Source organism: Mizuhopecten yessoensis, unplaced genomic scaffold, assembly GCF_002113885.1.
Source record: "Mizuhopecten yessoensis strain PY_sf001 unplaced genomic scaffold, ASM211388v2 scaffold716301, whole genome shotgun sequence".
Classification (NCBI taxonomy): domain Eukaryota; kingdom Metazoa; phylum Mollusca; class Bivalvia; order Pectinida; family Pectinidae; genus Mizuhopecten; species Mizuhopecten yessoensis.
The window spans coordinates 99,749-122,237 of NW_018480048.1; the positions used below are offsets into that span (position 1 = coordinate 99,749).

The 22,489-nt window shown below is 35.7% G+C and overlaps 2 protein-coding genes across 3 annotated transcripts; one reads left to right on the forward strand and one right to left on the reverse strand.

Moving 5' to 3' along the window:
- Nucleotides 1–515: 515 nt before the first annotated feature.
- Nucleotides 516–7,536, reverse strand: LOC110442802 (GTP:AMP phosphotransferase AK3, mitochondrial-like). Its single transcript, XM_021486591.1, has 5 exons — nt 7,134–7,536; nt 5,133–5,252; nt 3,884–4,056; nt 3,097–3,215; nt 516–2,489 (listed from the first exon to the last, which is right to left on the reverse strand). Exons 1-5 carry the CDS (start codon nt 7,342–7,344, stop codon nt 2,375–2,377), a joined length of 738 nt encoding a protein of 245 aa, XP_021342266.1. The 5' UTR covers nt 7,345–7,536; the 3' UTR covers nt 516–2,374.
- A 71-nt stretch (nt 7,537–7,607) lies between these two features.
- On the forward strand, nt 7,608–22,121 carry LOC110442800 (pumilio homolog 3-like). 2 transcript variants are annotated; one of them, XM_021486590.1, is made up of 18 exons: nt 7,608–7,725; nt 10,395–11,060; nt 11,257–11,395; nt 11,738–11,858; nt 12,633–12,708; nt 13,356–13,449; nt 14,058–14,124; nt 14,351–14,420; nt 14,924–15,028; nt 15,293–15,396; nt 15,813–15,888; nt 16,337–16,435; nt 16,858–16,992; nt 17,345–17,487; nt 17,845–17,990; nt 18,268–18,429; nt 20,085–20,175; nt 20,656–22,121. In XM_021486590.1, exons 2-18 carry the CDS (start codon nt 10,395–10,397, stop codon nt 20,801–20,803), a joined length of 2,442 nt encoding a protein of 813 aa, XP_021342265.1. In that variant the 5' UTR covers nt 7,608–7,725; the 3' UTR covers nt 20,804–22,121. The 2 variants fall into 2 exon arrangements, with proteins under 2 accessions (XP_021342265.1, XP_021342264.1); XM_021486589.1 differs by lacking the exon at nt 7,608–7,725 and adding an exon at nt 9,392–9,482.
- Nucleotides 22,122–22,489: the final 368 nt, after the last annotated feature.

Consider the following 22,489-nt stretch of genomic DNA (forward strand, 5'->3'; position numbering starts at 1 on the left):
CTGACCCCCAGGGGCTGATGGGTGGGGCCAAAAAGGGTTGAATTGACTGAAATTTCAAAAATCTTCTTCTCAAGACCCAGATATGGTAGAATCAAATACTCTTCATAGATGGAATTGTCTTAAGGTTTATGACCCTAGGGTCTCAATTTTACCCCTAGGGAAGGAGGGGGGGGAGGGGGCAAAATGTATTATGGTTTATAATGGCAAATGATACTTTGAATATTACATGTTAATACCTTGATTGGAGTTATAACCTTGAATTGACAGTTTGATACTTTGAAAATTTTGAGCCAGCCCTACCCCCAAGGGCTGTAGGGTGGGGCTCAAAGGTGTCAGTGTGCTAAACTTTCTTCATTTTCCTTGTTAAGAATCAGAGGTGCTAGTTTCAAATCCTTTTTAGTCTGAAATCTGTATGCTAGATATTGAATAAGGTGGTTTTATTGTTTTTTGTCACTTTGAATTATATTTCTGTTCATGTTAAAAACAAAATCAACTCTCTGTATAAATATATCAGGTGACCGTTAAGGCCCATGGGCCTCTTGTTTATTTCTTTATTAAGAAGCATTGTAATTGTTGATTCATCAAATACTTTTAATCATACATACTTATATAACAGACACAAATGAACCTCTCATTTGCTGCACAACATTCCGACCAGTTTCCTACATTTTCTTAGAGTTGTAACAACGAGATTCTGGTTTTGCTTCCATTTATATTAATTCTTCATAAAAGCATAAACAAATGTACATTGATATGTGAAAGACCTATATTAGGCCTAATTAAAATGTGAATGGATCTACATTTTTGTAATTGTTCCTTAAGGAAACAGAACTTCACCCCAATATGCTAAAATCAGTTATTGGTCACTGTGTTTGGTCTTCGTGCCTTTAGAGGTACTTTAGAGAAAAATAACAGATTTCGAACCATACAGTTTTCGACAAGGTTGTTAATTTAATCATTAATGGACAAGGGTAAATAAAAAGAAAACTTGATACTGCTGATCTTCATCAGATTTAATTTAACATTAAATTCTCATTTTCTTACACATTGGTAACCTCAACAATAAAAACCCTGCATTACCATATTAACCATTTCTTCAACCATTTGAAAATACACACATACACGTATCTAGATGTCACTTGATCCCTTCTAGACCCAGCACTTCCTTCTGTCAGTACACCTAATAGATAATTAATCAGGAAGCATTACTTCCCCCTATATCCCTAAAATTCAAGATGTACAGTTTGTCAAAATCACAGAAAAGTATTGGGTCGGGTCTAACAGTGGCGTAGCAATTTAATAATTTAAGAAAATTTACATAAAATAAAAAGTTTATCAAAAAGTTCACCAAATGATTTGCAACTATAACTAGTTTTGAATTCTAGTATGGTAAGCCAACTTCCCATAAAGCAAATATGCACCATAGCACTTGTAGCTGCATGTACCCGTTACCACCGATGTATTGAATAAATAGTACATCAATCCCTCCTTCACAAATAACACTGGACTAGCAGGTAAACCCTTTTTGAACACTCAATATTGCTGAATTTAAACTGTAATGCCATCACATAATTAAAACAATGATGCCTCACAAATGGGGAACCAATTAGGCAAAATCAAAAGTACAAATAACATGTAATCAACACTGGTATAAAAAATACATCCCAGTCATCTGGTGACAGGTTTAAACCTTTCAATAACCTAAAAATACCTGTATGTACATTTGGATTGTGTTGTTTCTAATTAATATATATATTTTTTATTTTTTAAATAATTTGATTGCAAGAGACTATCATAAACTACAATAACCTTACATTAACTACTGTAATCTGTCTTTAGCTACATTAACCCATAATTAACTACAACAACCTGTCATTAACTGCAATAAAATAACATCAACTACAACAGCCTGTCAATAACCTGTCATTGATGAAAACGCCCAGTCATTAATTATAATAAATTCTACCATAACCTATCGGTCATTACAACAACCATGTCATTAACTGCGATGATCAGTTTTCAACAACAATAACCTGTAAATAACTACAAAAAAATGTAATTAATTACAAGTTAACAACCCGTCATTGACTACAATGTATGTTAATTTGGCACCAACGTAAGAAAATATCTGTTTGACATTTGTCAAAAAGCGAAGTGATTGATTAATGAACACTTTTAAATCTGTATTAATTTGTTACAGTGTATAGGTTGTAAAATATGAATCACCTGCATATTGGACAATCATAAATACTAAATCCCAAAATCAATAAAAAAAAAATACAATAAAAATACTTATCTAATCAATATCAATTATTTGGATGTATAATCATATCAAAATCAAATAAATTATCACAAATTGCTGCCTTATTGTCCCTTAGCTATACTGAGTGTACTGCAATGGTTCACTCTTGGTAGACAAGAACTCGTACACCTTCGGCCAGATTTCATTGGAATATTTTCCGGTGAACTCCGTCAGGATTTCATGTTGCCTAAAAAGACATGAGAAAACAGATACATGTTCAAAGTATATTCTGACTGAGTATGAAACAAATTTGTGTTCAAATAAAAAAGAAAATGAATTATGAATCACCAATAATTGTCAAGCCTTACTTAACTACCAGTACCACATTGTTGATAAATGTAAAATGATATTTCTTTTGGTATGTTTTCATCTCCATATCTATCCTGCAAAACTTTCCATTAAAAACAGTCAAAGAAAAAACTGCTCACAAAGCCATCTTCAGTCAGTCGCTATGCCTTCCAATTCTCAACAACACATGACAATTTTGGAGAGCATTTCTGAATGATAAAATGTGAAGAGCAGAAAACACTACAATTCCATCACTATTGCTTGATGATTACTGACTGCATTCACATCACAGATTTTATTCTCAGCAAGAACATTTCTAGCTATTGGTATAAACTGATTACTAACTCATTCATCGAACATGTGATGAGGTCACCATACAAAACTAAATGTCCTTTTCGTCAATGGTTCCAAGCATACAGAATGTAAATATTAGTCTACAATATCTCCATGAATAGAACCAATGTAATATCGGTAACGGATCTAATCATCAGTCTACAGGTGCTTACCTATAAAACTGTAGAACTGGCTCTGTCTGGTTCTGGTATATCTGTAGCCTCTTCTTGACAGTTTCCTCCTTATCATCGTCACGCTGTGTCAACGTCTCACCTGTCACGTCGTCTTTCCCCTGAAACATGGTATAATGGTGATCCCTTGTGATGGATATACAATAGATTTCACAATTCGGCACTATAATACGATTTTGTGACAGGTTATAACTCCTTTCTGTATTAAAACAAACAGAACTTGAGCTTGGGAGGATTGACCTAAATATAATTTTAAAAGGATACATTGTGATATCAGATGTTTTCCTGGGCCCAAAATTTCATTGTTTCCCAACAAAACACCATTTGGTGGGTACATGAATCTGTGGAATACGAGCACCCAATCAAACAATTGCTTAATATCAAATTTGTAATTACTTTGTGGACCTATGAATTCTTGGATGAAGATTACCAACGAAATCAAAAAAAAATCAAAACCCCACAGAAATTAATGATTTCACAGTATCCTACAATGAACTTGACATGGTTGAACTCACTACAAACTTTGGAGGATTTGACTCACTCACCACAACCTTTGGAGGATTGAACTCGCTACAAACTTGGGAGGATTTGACTCACTCACCACAACCTTTGGAGGATTGAACTTACTACAAACTTCGGAGGATTTGACTCACTCACAACAACCTTTGGAGGATTGAACTCACTACAAACTTGGGAGGATTTGACTCACTCACCACAACCTTTGGAGGATTGAACTTACTACAAACTTCGGAGGATTTGACTCACTCACCACAACCTTTGGAGGATTGAACTCTGTGTGGTAGATCCTTCCACTAGGTGCATGTGTCCACCGTCCCTTGATTCTGTCAATGATCACTTCAAAGGGCACGTTGAGGTTGATTACCAGATCCACTGGCTTCTCATTGTATAGGGCTTTGGCCTGGGGCACTGTCCGAGGAAATCCTAGCAACACCAAGGATTTCTTTAATGTAGTAAGCTCAATCATATCACAATATCATATCTCCCATCGTACCTTTGCAAGATATGGGTACTACATGTAAGACAAGGGTATATCTCTATCCTTTACAAATATATATGGTTTTAATTGTGATTCTGTTATATTAGACATTTGTTTATTTTTAAACAGCTAAATTTGTTTTCAATATTAAGTCTCATTTGACCTTGTCCGTACCTAGATATTACAGAAAATATCCTACACCTCAGTCTAACATGGCATCTGGCAGCTTCATTCTACACTGGCATCTGAACTTCAAACACTTATATAGGGACCTTGATAATACCTTCAAATACACACTAGGATTCAGTGTCCAGTCCGATACATTGACACTCGGATTTATTCTTCATGATACACCCAGTTATAAAGCTGTATGAAACATTGAGCCACTCTGAAAGTATGGCCCAAAGAAGAATAACAATGATATATGACCTTTGCCCCCCTTGACCCTGATCTTGGAGGTAATGACCTGTGGGTTGTACCCGACACATAAGTCATGTATAAAGACTTTAACAGCCTGAATGTCCACCTGGAAGTTGTGCAATTTGGCAATCCAAATGTTGGACCAGTTTGTGATTAATAAATATATAGATTGTGATAATATCAAACGGATATTAGGATAAATATTATAGCTATCACACTGTGCGATATATACATGACTTTCTTGCATACTAGACCAAGATATTCGCATTTTCGACGGTGCTGCACTGACTGGCGGGGGAATTATAGTGACCTTTCAGGGTCAAGTTATTGTTTGTGACGTCATTTTATGAGGTTTTGGGGTCAGTCAGTGTCATTGACGTCATTAACAATTGACATCCAGGCTTCATATGCAAATGAGAAATGTGCAGACAGTTTACAACATTACTAGAAGAGCAGCTGTTTTGCAAGTTTTAGGTAATAAGTAAGAAACAGAATCCATCCCTGATGTGAGGTATGGATAAGGTAATTCAAACCCAAGGTATAAAATATTGTGCAGGAGACCCGAGGCTTTGCTATATAAATGTAACAGTGGAATGCTTACCATCCAACATCCAGCTTTCACCCTTAAACTTGTTCAATTCATTTATGATTAATTTGACCATGACATCGTCTGGTACCAGTTGACCCTTGTCAATGAACTGCTTTGCGGACATACCAGCACCTGTAATATATTGTAAACAATACATGTAGTTTAGCTGATATAACAACATCTGTAACACAGGTAATACATTTTAGTCAATCAGAAAATAGGACATACATTTCTAGTAGTCTCTCCGATCATCTTCTGCACTGTCCCCTACAAGGCAACATAATGCAGCTTGACTGCCCCTCTACCAGAAAATACCATGTACATTTGTATATCATCCCTTTCCTAAACAATTAATATCATACACTTTGTCTCTCCCGAAAATAACACTTTCTGCAACAGTGTCCTTTTCTTGGGCAATTAACTCATTCACCCCTGAAGTTTCATAATGAACTATTCCAACCTTTGAATTGGAAGGGTTCAAATGTGTCATCAGGGGTGAATGAGTTATCATATGCACTCTGTTTCACTTCTTTTTGAGACACTCAGAAGGTAATATCTTTGGATAGTCTTTCCTTGATATATGTAAATATGAAAGGGGAAAATAACACTTTGTTCCTCTTCCAGACGAACACCCTCTCTGTGTCCCTCCTTAGACAATTAATGTCATGCAGTTTTTTTACTGACCAAAAAAATACTGTGGATCTTAAATGTGTCCACACTCCACAGGCATCTGCATCTGATATGTAATTATGTGAAAATATGGAATAGCCTAACCTTTCTCCCAGACAATAATCACAATGTCATGCACAGTGTCGGTGGATACACTGTTTATCTCTCCTCTGTATCTGTATCTGTATATTACTGGAAGACCTCAAATTTGAGTATGAATTCCAGGGTTGGAGGAGTGCGCTTATATTTTATATTGTTTCAGTTTGTAGTGCTGTCTTGAAGCTTTTAAGTTCTTGCATTTTGACAAGGTCTTCTGGTAGGTTATTCCACTCTGCTGTTGTTCGAGGAAAAAATGATTTTTTTAATATGTCCGTATTACACTGGAAATGTCGGTAATTTTCACTATTTTTTTATCTGATACCGGTGTTTGATGGAGTCAATATGTGATCTACAGGTATGTCCACTAGCCCCTTCACGATCTTATAAAAGAGGGCAAGCCGATGGTCTCGCCTGCGATCCTTTAGTGGTGCTAGTTTTAGAGTGCCCATTATTTCTGTTACACTGCTGTCCCTTCTATAGTTTGATGTTATAAATCGGGCAGCGCGGCGTTGTACCTTTTCCAGCGAGTGGATGTTGTTTTGCTGGTAAGGGTCCCATATCGTACAGCTGTATTCAAGGACGGATCTCACCAACAATTTGTATGCTGTCAGTTTTAGTGACGCTGGGCACTTTCGTAGGTTTCGTCTTAGGATTCCTTAAGAGTGGAATTTGCCTTCTCCAAATTACCATACAGGTGCTGGACATACTGATAGGATGTGTTTATATACAATAGTACTTTACTTTTATATAGTTTACACATCATATCAGTGTGTCCAGCACCTGTGTATAACCATGAACAGATAAATAGCACAGTGCAAAACAAATTGTGCGGACAGGAATAAGGGTGAAACAACCCGACACGTATGCAATAATACACCAGCGGTGGTATGAACATTATTGGAAGACGACAACATACACGGGTCCTGGACACAATGATATGTATATACTGTGTAATAATATTATAGAATATACACATCATATATGGTCATGTGTCCAGCACCTGCGATTACACATACATCTCTCCTTGACAACTGAACAGCTGACTGTGTGCATGAAAAGGTGTTTTAAATTCTGACTGTAAATTGAGATATATGTCATATAAAAAACTAAGGGTATTGCTATTAAAAATGGTACCTTTAGTTTTTTATAGGACATATATCTCAATTTACACAGTCAGAATTTTTGCAACCTTTGGTGCATGTCACTGTAAGAGCCCTTCAATTATATCATCAGATATGACCTTACTTGTTTTGTTTACAATCTGGGCCCTCAGTAAGTCCCCGCTGGATAGATGTTTCATGTTAAAATCCTTGATAATGCGAGTAGAGATTGTACCCTTGCCAGACCCTGGTGGGCCCATTATAATTGCCCTCAACACTTTTGTGATCATTGTTGATTCGACACCGAACAAGTATATAACTATTATATTTAAACAAATGTAAAAATTAACATGCATTAATTATGGAAAAATAAATATTTAGAACTGTCATAAGGGAATCAATTAAGCAGACGCCTTATTATCAGATTATTATTAGTTTTCTTCTAACACACATCAACCGGAAATAGCAGGTGCTTGCCGAATGCCGATTGTCGCGATATTCCTTACAAAACCTTTCTTTTGTTGTAAAATGTTTATAAGTTTTATATCACGTAAATGTTGTTTCTATTTAAGTATAATTCCACTTATAATAATAATTTGGCTGAAAATATCAGTTAAGACATCTTTGCATGTGTCGTAATCGTATATTCCCACGTACGGTACACTAACGCACGAGTTGATTTCGAAAAGAAAACACATGTGTACAAAACGAACCTTACGCTGAAGAACATCACCAATGTAAGTATGTCCACATACTGCCTTATTGTCTTTTATCTCATATCTTATCAGGATTAAATGAGTTTGAAAGAATTGAATCCTTTATTTATTACTTAATTTTAAATCCCGTTTGAATATTATACGACAGTGAATGTAATCAGAAAGGCAAACAGATCACATATCTCCTGGAGAACTAAAAACTTAGCATTATTTAATTTAGGAAATGTATATTAAGTTCTTATAAGTCATCAATTGCATTTTATGTCTGCACATTATTGGACCTAGCTTTTAACCACGGCGTTGGTAAAAGTTTCCCTAAATTGGACATTCTGCAGACAAACAGTTTCTTTGCGTGGCAGATTTAATTGTACATAGGATTATGGTCCTTTTCTATCTTCGCGCTAGAGGAATTTCCCTTTATCTCAGTGGTAGAGCTTTAAACTAGGAAGTGGGAGGATCAAGGGTTCAATCACTGGTGGAAACACTATTCTCTTTCCTGTGATTATGAAAACAATCCTTTTTTTGTCGCATGCATAAATACATCCAGGGTTTGTGATGTGGTAGACTTTTGGAACTGACACAGCCTTTCTGATCGAATATCTACATGGAACATGTGTCTCTGAATATTAAGATAAACCAAGGACTGGGCGGAAGTCTCGCTGTGGTTGGTCTATAAGTGACTTTGAGGAAACCTGTATTTGGTGTCTGGATTGATGCTTATTTTTAGAACTCATTATATGTCTTAGTAATGGAAATCATATTTTTTTTGTAAAAGAATCTCAGGACTCATGGGGAGGAAATCTTACTCACATTAATCCAGTTATATTTATATGCTTCAGACTTATATTCCTTTGACTGTAGTTAATGATACCTACAGTACTACCTATACCTAGGACTAATAAAAACAGAATTTGAAAGTCACATTAATGTGACTAAAATTGAAGACAAACTCAAAAGGCAACATTTGATTCTATCAAAAAAATACTTAGATAAGTTGACATTAATTTTATGATTTCCGGGTTTGTTTCAGTTGGCATTTTTGTCTCATTTTAGGAAGAAAATACACTGAATAGGAAGGGAACTTTCGGAATAAAACTTTTAGGAAATAAGAATAAATAAAAAAAAATATGAACCATTTTGTATTAGATGAAAGCTGAGTATGACAATTCAGGATATTAAAGCTAGGAACATTCTCAAAGATAAGATCTTCTGTACATGTGATAACCAGGGCTTGTAACAGTACCTGAGCTTCATGGCTGTATGACAGACATACACTAGCTGACCAGGCCATATTACCACCAGTAGTGTCCAGTACCTATGCATCATGTTATATATTGTACCAAACATTTACCTGTCACACCTGTGACATCAAAACATTCAGTCATGCTTCACTGAATTTGAGTACAACTTTATATTAGTTGTGACAATAGTATGACCAATTAGTAGTGTTTTTATTGCATCATGTTATTGCCCGAGGCAGATAAGTGTCAGTCAGTCCTACCCCCAACAGGTAGGATGGATTTGTTGTTATAGCCCAATTACTATGTCAACATGCCTGACGGCTAATACAAAAGAGCTGGTTGAGTTTTCCTTTCTGTGTGGTTTGTAATTATAGACTTGTCATGTAACATCAGTCCTGACAAATGACATTCTGAAATCTATTCAGTCGTCCAGTCCTACTTCAATATATACCCAGGGAGTATCTCACCAAATTGAATATTTCATCCTGACAAAGTGAAGTGAACACTACAACTTAATTTTGAAATCGTTTTGAATGGGTAAGATATCTATGATACTTTTACTAATCAAGGAAAACTGAGAGTTCTACTTAAGGTTACTGGTACATATGTATATTGGTTTATGTTTGGATAAGGACATTGAAGCCAAAGGTTTAAAATTTTAATGCTAGAATATGTACAGTATGAAACTGTTTTGTTATAAAATTAAAGCTGTACTATATAATATGTGTATTTATTGATCTCTTATATTATGGTATGGAAATTGTAAAGCAATTGATAATACTGCATTGTTTATTCCATGAAACTTAATATAATATACGTAAGGAAATAATACTAACCGTTCAAGTTGTTTTATCAAATGGCAATGTAATATATAATTATTGTCTTTTAAAATATAAATCTACAATTATATGTATCTGTCTCAGTTTAAATTGTAAGATGACATTGTTCTGATAATTGTTATGTTAGTATATAGAAAATGTCCAGAGGTTAACATTATCAGTACTAAAATCATTTATGAATTAGTTTTAAAGCTTTGGAATTATATGGGTTTTTTTCAACAAATTTTATTGGACAAAAAACAATTCACAATTGAACAAATAGATTTGACAACAGGCTTAGCTTATATAAGTCTTCTCCTTACCATTATCGGTTTGACAACAGGCTTAGCTTATATAAGTCTTCTCCTTAACGTTGTATGTTATGTTAGTGTGTAAAATGTTTATTTATATATTTAAAAAGAAAAGGGTCCACAGGAAATATAAGTAAAGAAAATGAATGAGATATAAATATAATGACTAACTTAAAACTACCAGCTTTCTTCCTTCACAAGGACACTATTAATCTGGTACTAGGTCATTTTCAAATGTGTATAAATCATTTCTGTGAACTTACCTTTGTAACAAACGAAGGACCAACACCATTGATGATATCAATTCGTTCTATTCTCAGATGCGACTAGGTATTGATGAATCTTCTTTCGAAGAGGCCCATGCTCCCAAAACAAAAAGAAGAAAAATGACTAGTTACAATCGTTCCACTCGTGGCAATCCAGAAGGAAACAGCATACTGCAGGAGGATCCACCTAAGCTGTCAGCACCCCCAAACAGTGACAATGACTCCCTCAACTCATCATTTGGCACATTGGCTTCCCCGCCAAAGAAACGCAAGTTGTACAGGAACCAGCATCAGTTGGCAAAGGCCACACAGAAATACCACTCGAAGAAAGACACAATGTACAGCGACACAGACCTTTCCACACTAGACCAGACCGATACTCCAGATTCACTCAGTATGATCAGTGCTATCAATCCAGTGTCAGATATGTCCATGCAGACCACATTCTCACGCATGCAAAAACCTATGGGACGACCTGATGTGACGATGGAAAGAGCTGTGCAACGCGCAAGAGGACAGCCTGATGGGGCCGAGAAATCTTTCCACAGAATGGCTAGTAAAGGAGTACAGCGGTACCCGACCATAGAGGAGGAGGTGAGGGAATCAGCCGAGGGCGGAACAGACACCAGCACTCACTCAAATCGCAGCGAGGGAGACTCCGGTAAACTGATGCCACCTCCAGCTGCCTTACATCCAATGGAGCGGAAGAAATCAATACGGGTAAGTAAAAAAATCTAAAGAGTTTCTCCGTACTTTACACGTCTAACGTATACCATAGAAATTATCATACTAATTTATTCAATCTTCAACACGTCACGTCTTACCATGGCAACTATATTGATTTATTAAATCTTCAAATTGATTGAAATGTCAACAGGGAAAGATTTTTTAAAGTGAAATATTTATTTTATAAAAGGTGAAGATTTCCAGAGTTGCGAGCACTGCAGCAGGCAAGCTTAAAGGCCTAAAAGTAAAGAAAAACCTGAATGACAGCCGGTCTGGTCTCAGTTCTGGGAAGAGGAGGCTGGAAGAATCACAGGCAGTAGAAACAGATGGTAAGTGTCAATAATGTCGAGAAGTTAGATATTTATTTTGTATGATTTTAAAATGGGGCTACGATGTTGGGAGTATCATTGCAGTATTGCAATATTAAAAAAGCCCGAACTCATCAAGTTTTATGGTATTAAAGTCAATGCACAAATAAAATAGTTTACTTTCAGAGATAAAAATATGCTGAATAACAGGTGTGCTATGTAATTTGGATAGATAGACTTCTCAAAAATGTTGATTTTAATATTATGATGCCAGCGTTTCCATATGAAAATGTATGAAACAAATGAAAGCAAACTTTAAACACCTGAATCTTGTATAATTACTTCCTATTATTTCTTCACCAGAATCCAAGAAAACCAAATTGAAGGAGCTGCCATTTAAGGACAGAAGGAAAGTGAGGAAAATGTTAAAAAACAATTTCAGCATGATTCAGCGGTCTAAACAAATCTGGGATGAACTGAGAAGGTGAGTTACCAATACATACCATTAAACAACAAACAACTAAAACAAGTTAATGGAACAATGGTTTTCAGCAAGTGGTGTCAGAAAAACAAGTTAATGGAACAATGGTTTTCAGCAAGTGGTGTCAGAAAAACAAGTTAATGGAACAATGGTTTTCAGCAAGTGGTGTCAGAAAAACAAGTTAATGGAACAATGGTTTTCAGCAAGTGGTGTCAGAAAAACAAGTTAATGGAACAATGGTTTTCAGCAAGTGGTGTCAGAAAAACAAGTTAATGGAACAATGGTTTTCAGCAAGTGGTGTCAGAAAAACAAGTTAATGGAACAATGGTTTTCAGCAAGTGGTGTCAGAAAAACAAGTTAATGGAACAATGGTTTTCAGCAAGTGGTGTCAGAAAAACAAGTTAATGGAACAATGGTTTTCAGCAAGTGGTGTCAGAAAAACAAGTTAATGGAACAATGGTTTTCAGCAAGTGGTGTCAGAAAAACAAGTTGAGAGTTGGAAATATTTGTAGCTAATCACATGACACTATTTAAGCACAATGGTTCACCTGTTTGTACATTTAAAATGGAGGTGTATGATGGATTGACACTTAAATATTTCACTCAATTTGACATGAAACAAAATGTTGTCATAAAGTGTCTTTTTAAACTTAACGAAATTTATAGAGGTACTGCTGGAAAAAAATATATCTTTCATGAATTCGATCACAGTTTAGTTTCATATGTAACATCAAGCACAATTTATTAATGATTGGGTTATTTTTTTTTCGTGTATAGACATGATGTGAAGGAGAAGAGGAGGGCTGAGTTGTGTACAGAGCTTATGAGTATGGTCAAGGGCAACATGAAAGAGGTGAGTGACCAACAATAACATTGACAGTGTAATAACAACCAACTTTGACCTTGTAATGGTCACAACCGATGGTAAACTGACCAACACTGACCTTTAATCATCCAAAACTTACAATTAAGTGACCGACACTGACAGTGTACTGATGACCAACTTTGACTCTATAATGACCATCTCGGATGGAAATTAAGTGACCGACACTGAGCGGTGTAATGAATAACATTGAAGTAGTTATTTGGGTTACTGTATACAAGAAAACTTTCACAGCAGTATATACTGTACGCTTTGCTTTTTAGAACCTCTGTAATGAGGGCTTGAAGTTTACAAGAGATATTGTATTTGGATTGAAAACATAGGTAGATAAATTTGGTCACCTAGATATGGGATTTGATTTCTTGTCTGTGTTAATTTCAATGAGGACTTTCATGTACCAGTTAATTGGTAAATAAGTAATTTACCATGCATGTATACTTAATTTCTGCAGCCGATTTGTTAGCAATCAAGTTCTATGAAAAGAAATAATGATGGGTTTTTTTGACAGCATAAATGTCATTCTAGATGTTTCCATTATAAAGTTGACTAACATTAGTAAGGAGATATTCCTTGTAGCAGAATTGATCATTGACTATGTAAAAACATTCTGTTTACAGCTTGCCTACGCCCACGACACAGCACGTGTGCTTCAGTGTTTAGTACAGTATGGTACTCCAGACAAGAAAGAGGAAGTCTTCAGTGAACTAAAAGGTATATATATATATATATTCAACTCATTCACCCCTGCAATTTCATAATGAACTATTCTTACCTTTGAATTGGAAAAGTTCAAATGTGTCCTCAGGGGTGAATTAGTATGATTTTGTTTGGAGCCTGTTGTTTGTTGAAGCATATATAGTCCTTTTTGTGTAGCCATCTCCAAACTGCTGTTTAAATGTCCCCTGTTCAGTCTTAGACGCTGCTCCAATGTGATGCCAATTTTAAACAACGTAGCGGTGAAGTTTTAGATAAAAATTGACTCATTAAACACTGGCTGCTAAGCTTGCTCAAAAGTTGAACAGCAGTTTTCAAGTTTTACATTTTATATATGTATTTGCAACTAATTAATGTGAAGAAAAATATAGAGAGTTCTCTCCATATCACGTGAGCTGATAATAATTCGACAACGGGATGGATTCCTTAAAAAAAATATTTGTCTGGTCAGTAGTATCGGACGTCAATACTTCAGGAGAGATGGACAAGAACAACATATCTTGACATGTTTGTTACTGATATGTAAAGCAAACATCCTCTCCTGTCTCTGCTACTGATTTTTACAATGAAGATGATATTTTAGTATCCACTTTTCTGTTTTACAGATCAGATGTGCATGATGGCCAAGTCAAAGTATGCCAAATTTATTGTGAAGAAGTTTTTGGTATATGGGTAAGTAATATCAGCCTTAAAGATACAAAACACCATGAAAAAGATACATAACACCATGAAAACTTGATATCATTTAAAATCTGATATATCATTAAAAGAGCAGTTAGGCCAGACCTACTGATCTAATAGTTTTGAAACGTAATGTATTACGCTGTAATTTTTCATATGAATGTTAGCTGATAAATAGATTTGAAGGAGGTAATATTTTCTTGTTTGAATCTTGTAGGACAAAGACACATAGAAACGCAGTAATAAAAAGCTTCAAAGGCAGTGTGAGGAAACTAGTGCGCCACAAAGTAAGTACATTGTGTATAAGAAAACAAAATTAGTGCTTTAGAGGTTTTTTAAAAATCAAAGATTTGTCTATTATTTATACTTAATATAATAACAACATCCATATACAACCAGTTATCTAAGGAAAAGACTGATGAAGGCTCACCCTTTTGATAATACATGTACATGTATTGTTTGATTTTCTTACTTTTTTGTTCATCTGTTACTCTATTGTATTGTCAATAAAATATTTGGAATTGAATTCAGTGATTTTTCTACACATTAAACAAATATACAAGTGCATTTAAAATTTATATCAAACATTGTTTATATGTGTTGAAAAAGACGTGTAACGATGACATTTTTCAACTTTTTCGGTGAAAACAATCTTTGGAAATCGTCTGGGAAATTTCATCTTTAATATACCAGAGGAAACTTTCAGTCAAAAGGACTATTGTTATAATTTAGAGTTTCTGTTTGTTTCCTATGTCCTGTTGTAAATGTCAGAATTTCTTACTCTCTATAGGAAGCGTCCGATGTCGTGGAGTTCGCCTACAACGAATATGCCATCGCTTCACAAAGGTTATCACTACTAGAGGAGTTTTATGGACCCAGCTTTATGCTCTTCAAGGTAAAATTCAGTCATCTCAAATTGTTGTGTGATATTTACATATGTTTTGTAATTGTGGTGATTTTGCGATTTTATCTTTAATAATTATACATGTCAATTACTAAGTTAAATAAAATCGATACAGAAATCATATTACCACATAACAGTGGTATTTCACTGATTCACCATAAAAATGAACACAAGTTTGCTGGAGATTATTTATCGGAAACTTTAACTTTTAAAAGTGGTAATATAAAAAAAAAATGACGTAATTTGTTATTTCAGACTCCTGATGTGAAGTCACTGGACCAGATGTTACTTGTACAGCCAGACAAGCGTGACATGATACTTAGTAATATGAAGGAGGCCCTTCTCCCTCTCATAGACAAGTAAGTAACTCTCTAACAGACCATTTCACGTCTTCATTACCTCTTTATACCCTTCGCTATAAACATTTTAAAATGATAAATGGAACGTTTCACAATAAAAAAAACCATACAAACTCAAGTAGCTCTTGTACTTCAATGTGATATTCTTGGTCGTAACACAGCCTTTGTCTTACTTTCTACAGTGATTGCAAAACCAATTCTCCAAATTCAGGGATGATTCTGTTAGTTTTAACGTCCCTAAAATGACCTTTGCTGTTGATAGGCTGTTAAACCCTTTACAGCCAACCAACTTTAAGTTTTAGTATCATATCGTACAATTTTACACAGATACAATTCTTCATTATTTTCTAAGGCTGTGAAATAACTACATGCCCTATGAGACAATTGACCTATTTTGTTCTTGCTCATTTACCTAGGGAGGTGCTGAAACACACAATGGTCCACAGAGTCTTCTTTGAGTTCTTCGTCTACGCATCAGACAAGATGAGGACAGTAAGTAAATTTTGACTATAGTGGTTGTATTGAATTTGTAAATATTAAGCAGTTTAAAACAGTATCCAGTGGTATATGAAGTGTACAAATACATATTTATTTATTGTTTATTTTTGGAAATGTTGTCATACCTACAGTGCTTAAAAGAATTGTATAAGAAATGTGCAGACTTTTGTCTTTTATTGAGAAAATTTTACAAAGTCATCTTTAATCCGTTGTTTGACTGATGAAAGGTATGTTTGATGAATAACTTTAGGAAGTAAAGATCATTTCACAAATATTTTCTTTTCTTTTTCTTGAAATTGAGAGAAAAACTAATGGTAGTCAAACTTAATATTGACCCCAAATGTATAGAAAGACCCTGCTTAACATTTATATTGTACTGCTTTCAGTTATATCAGTATTTAACATCTACATGTATAAAACATTACTGTATTGTCTATTACAGGACATGGTGGAGTCCCTGAGAGACTGCGTAATTCACATGATGCACACACGTGACGGGTCCAGAGTGGCGATGTACTGCTTCTGGTACGGTACAGCCAAGGTTGGTATACATATGTCTCTTCGTTATGTATCTGGCTACTACATGTACCAGCAAGTCCACAGATAATACCTGGCATCTGCCGCTGTTCGACAAAACACGAATATATGAACACACTTTGATGATGTCTCCTCCTTAATTCTACAGTAACTATTACTACATTACATGTTTCGGCTGAAACCCTGAGATAACAACAAAAAAATATAAACAAAAACCAAGAGGTTAAAAAAAGGTAGATTTTGCAATATTGTTACTTTATGTTCTTTGTGAATGGGTTTTGCTGTTAGCAGATTTCTAAAAGTTGTGTTTCTGGCAATGTTAATAAGTTGATCTTACAAATATGAAGTGGTGCGCATCTTTTCAATATTTTCATGTCTGACATGCATGTAATAAAGGCTGTACAACCTTGTTCCTTAATGTTACAGGACCGCAAGGTGATAATAAAGAGCTTCAAGACACACGTGGTGAAGATTTGTAAGGAGGAGCATGGCCACATGGTGATGTTAGCCATGATTGATGTGGTGGACGATACCAAGATAGTACAGAAGGCCATTCTCGAGGTAAGGGGTCTACACTACCAGAAATTAAAGTTTTATTTTTTGTGTGAACCTTTTTCTTCAAGTAAAGGGGTCTACCCTACGGGAAATTTTAATCTTACGTTTTGTATGAAATTAATTGAAGTTTCTATCTCTTTCTAAAGACACAGTCCTGATATTTCATGTAAATTAAAATTAAATTTGACAACATTTATGAAAATTTTAGGCGAGTTAATAAGGACCAATACAGTTTGAGTAGAACTGCTGGTGCGGAATTACTTTAATCATTGTACCGTATGTCCTTCTATTTCCTGTTTATATAATCCCGATCAATAATCTAGAGTAAAAAAATAAACCATTTTTTGTAATCCATCAGGAAATGCTGAAGTCCCTGAATGAAGTGGCCACAGACCAACAGGGTAGGAAGGTATTACTGTACCTACTGAGCCCCAGGGACCCCCATCACTTCCATCCAGACATTGTACGCGTGCTCCTTGAGGGCGACAAGAACCCACACAGGTAGGATTATCGTGATACCCCTATGTAAAAGTCACATCTCATTTAAAATTTCTGATAAAAAAATTAAAGAGGCTTCAAGACAACTGTCTGTATTTTAATATCGATCAATAAAATAATTTAAAGCAAAGAAAAGTAAAGTGCCTTTAACTCATTCACCCTTGAAGACACATTTTAACTCTTCCAATTCAAAGGTTGGAATAGTTCATTATGAAATTTCAGGGGGGAACAAGTTGAAGGAATTTGGCAAATTTACTAGGGGCTATACAAATGTTGTATATTATCATTATTGATATGACAGTAATAAAACAGAAGGTCTTGCTCAGCACCAATGTGATGTGTTTTCTTGTTCTTTTACAGTAAGAAAGAAAAGGCAGTACGACACAAAGAGTTGTTGGAGTTTGTGTCGCCCCAACTGCTCGCGTACATTGTGGAAAACACACGCCAAATGGTCCTAGACAACGCTTCCATGCTCCTCCTCCTGGCTATTCTCACCCATGCTGTTGGTAGGTAGTCCCTTATGTTTCCTTATATTTGTTAATATCCAAATTTTGATTATACAAATTCTATTTCTTCTATTTTAATTGTTTCACATAACAGCGTATATTCATTTTTATAATGTCAGTACACATCAAAGTAAAAGTCTGGCAGGTTTTTTTCACATCCTGTTATATTCATGTATGGGAACTTCCAAAATTTAAGAATTCTGTTTGACACTGAACAGATGTATTTTTGTGATATGTTTGATTTCTCTGAAATTTTTATGTAATTTTGTAATTTCAGGTGATCCATCTGCAGCCATGAAGGCAATGGCCAAGATTGCAGCTGAGCCATTTGTGGCTGGAAGCTTGGACAACATGCATATTGTGGAGCATTCTGCAGGTCACATGACGCTGAAAAGGCTGATACAAAATGACCGTGATCGTATCCAGGCAGGACACACAGGTCAGTTGTGTACAACCTGTAGCTGTTGTCAGCACTGTGGCTCTGTGATGCAAACTCCAAGTACATACCTCTGAGGTCGTGTCTAATTGTGAGGTCACAAGTCCTACCATATGGTGACAAGTGTCACTTTGAGGTTAAACGTCTTCATTTCAGGTCGCAAGACCTACCTTGAGATCACAATATACAGTAAGGTAACAAATGTCACTTGTGGTCACAAGACTTACCCTAGGTCACAAGTCTTGCTGTAAGGTAACAAGCCTCACTGTGAGGTTACAGGACTTACCCTAGGTCACAAGTCTTGCTGTAAGGTAACAAGCCTCACTGTGAGGTCACAACACTTTCCCTAGGTCACAAGCCTTGCTGTTAGGTAACAAGCCTCACTGTGAGGTCACAAGACTTACCCTAGGTCACAAGTCTTGCTGTAAGGTTACAAGCCTCACTGTGAGGTCAAAAGACTTAACCAGAGGTCACAAGTCCTACTGTAAGGTAACAAGCCTCACTGTGAGGTCAAAAGACGTACCCAGAGGTCACAAGTCTTACTGTAAGGTATAAAATCTCACTTGAGGTCACGATACTTACCCTATGTCACAAGTCTTGCTGTAATGTAACAAGCCTCATTGTGAGGTCACAAGACTTACCCTATGTCACAAGTCTTGCTGTAAGGTAACAAGCCTCACTGTGAGGTCACAAGACTTTCCCTAGGTCACAAGTCTTGCTGTAATGTAACAAGCCTCATTGTGAGGTCACAAGACTTACCCTAGGTCACAAGTCTTGCTGTAAGGTAACAAGCCTCATTGTCAGGTCACAAGACTTACCCTAGGTCACAAGTCTTACCGTAAGGTAACAAGCCTCACCTTTTGGTCATAAGACTGATCTTGATGTCAATATAATAACAAGTCTCACTTTGAGGTCACAAGACTTACCCTGAGGCCACAAGTTTTGCTGTAAGGTAACACGACTGATCTTGAAATCACAGGACTTACCTTGAGATCACTAATCTTACTGTTTGGTAACCAATCTTTCTTTGAGGTCAGAAGTCTTAACTGTATGTTACCAAGTCGTACGTTGACATCATAAGTCTTACTGTGGGTTTATCAATCTTCCCAAAAGCTTGCTGTAAGGCCTTGTAACACTGTGAAAGCTTGAGTGTAGTAGTTACAAGAGTCCTCAAAAGTGTTTTTGTAACTCGAGAGAGAATCGAAATGGTTTTGTAGCGTTGAGAAATATGTACTCAATACTCTTTTAAGTGCATGGATTTGTATATATATAAATAATTTAAAAAAAAAAAAAGGGGGGGGGGGGATGACATGATGGTAGAGTTGGGCACTAGCTATAGGATTACCTCTGATATATAGAATGTGCAAATATAGAAAACTTGTCTCTCATAATGTTAAAAAGCCAAAACCTGGATCCTACAATTATTCTCTGCTACCTTAAAAACACACTGATGAAATGTTTTGTCTCTTACACCATTACCATATTCAGCTTAGGTATTTTACCATTCATCTTTTATCTGGTTAGATGAGAAAAATGTGTATGCAGGAAAACACAGGCTAAAACATTTGATATCTAATAGACTTATTACTGTCAGTGAGATATCTTCTCCAGAGTAGAGGACAGAAGAAATTGACATAAGAAATGTGGTCTTCTTACAGTGCTATTCTCCCAAGTGCTCCTAGAAACCCTGCCGGAAGGGTCTCTCAAGTCCTGGGCTGCATGTAACAGGGGATGCTTCATGCTTATATTGTAAGTATAAAGTTTTGTTACCATTTATTTCAGGGGTTTTATGAGAGATAAGTTCTAATTAAAAGTGAGTTATAAATAAATGGTATTATTATAAGAATGTGTGAAATTTGGGTGCAGAACCATTTTACAATTCTTATTATTTCAAATCCCTATTTGGTGTCGAGATGATCTGAACGCTGGACTACTTCTTTCAGCTTTAAATGATAACAGGAATCATTCTAGGCATTGAGGGAGATTTTGGGTTATCAACACCTATTTGATTACAAATGGCAGTTATGAAATTGTTGTAAGAGGCCAATTTGGGAGATTTTTTGTTATCAAAGTATAGGTGACAAAAAATGTGTTCAATTGCCTTCAGCAATATTTCAAAGATTCATTGTTGTGATAATCATATATAGTCACGTTTATAAAACAATCAGATTCCTTTTTCATTCAATTATTTGTCACTAATGTTAAGTTTGACCACCATTTCTTTTGCAGTCTGTTGGAGCTTGACCATCCGGACATTACGGACAGAGTGATAACACAACTGACCGGCATAAAAAAAGCACTGAAGAAAATGACATTTAAAGGGGCACAGATTCTCCAACAGAAACTAGACGCTCTCAGTGGGGAATACAAGCTCTGAATGACTACAGAAAACATGGCACTCGTTAGAGTGTACAAGTTGTGAATAACTACAGAAGCACTGCACTCGCTGGAGAGTAAAAGTTGAGAATGTGTTAAGACAACAGGAACATGTTGTTATCGTTCAGCTTCTGGAAACCCTCAGATCAGATTGACCACGTTATGGATTTAGTGTCTTTCCTTGCAAGTCTTGGCAATATCATGGATAAACACTTCACCGGCTGAATTTATTGAATCTTTCTACAGCAGATACATACAAGACTGTAAATTATGTTGTGGAGGGTTAAGTTGTATATTTTCAGGCGGAACATCGTTAAGACTTGGTATATCTGTTAGTTGTGCTGAACTCTAAGGTTTCATAATAAAGTAATAAACGAATGAGAATATTAAGCTAGCATTATTTTTGTGTAAAACTTGAATAGCCAAGAGTGTCTTCCCAGCTTTAATTATGAGAGCTGAACACACGTGTATATCTGTACAAAGGTACTACTGATCATGTAATAGAATGAAACGAAATGTTGAAAATGTTGACAACGACTGCATTGGGATGTGCAATTCCTTCTATAGCTGTGTGTGTATGTCTAGTGTCGGGGTTGGTAGTTCATTTTACTGTGAAGGTATCAAGTGTGGACACTGCTTGTTTTACAGCCTCTGAGACTTCTAATAACTAAATAGGGTACACAAAAGGGTTTTAGTAAGGGGTAGTTATTCTGATAGAGTGTGGCGGGGTCACCAACCTCCAAAGGACTTGTGATTCGCATCATTCGTTAATTATTAGAGACAGTTCTGTTCTTCAAACATGAATAATACAAAAACATAAGTTGAAAATCTGATGATCGATTTGTTAAGGCCATCCACAGTGTCTATTTATGTGCCATCTTCATCTATTTTCACCAAAATATTTTTTACACTTGTACACATCTTCAGAAAACACAGGAAACTGGCACTGGGTTTGATAGTTTAAATTTCAGCTTTTGATAAAATACAATTTGTTTGTGAAATGTTTGGAAAAAATAAATGCATATTCTTTATCTTAAATGAAATTTCTTTTGGCAAATTTCCCTTTGAAAAAGACTTGGCTGGTTCTAACACACTTTTTTCTAACCTAAACTTTTTTAAAGTTGGTGACATTATATACATGTAAAATCACACTTCAAAAGTTTAGGGATCGTGTTAGCACCAAGGAAAATATCTCAAGTAACACAGGATGGGCTTACAATGGGCTATCTACAGTTCTAATAACAATATTTATACATTTTATGACATGTCTTTGTTGCTTTATGGTTTTATGTTGAAATAAATGTTTTACTCTAAAAAAAATAAGTCATGTTCTGTATTATTACCCTGCTAAATTGCAGAGACATACATCTCTCCCACACTTCTTGTGCTATCCCATTTTTTCTAGTGAGAAAATTAATTAGTCCCCCACTGAATCCCAGGAGGACTATAGTTTGCAATCTGTCCTTCTGTTCGTCCATCCTTCCGTCCAAGAAGTTTGTCCGGGGCATATCGTCTATACTATTTCACCTGGAGTGACCAGATTTGGTGCACGAGGACATCTTGGGATGATTGAGTGCAGAGTGCAAGAATTAGGTCTCTTATGACCTCACTTTGACCTATGACTTGACCTTTGACCTTAACCTTTGAAAACGTTTGTCCAGGGAATATCTTCTTTACTATTTCACTT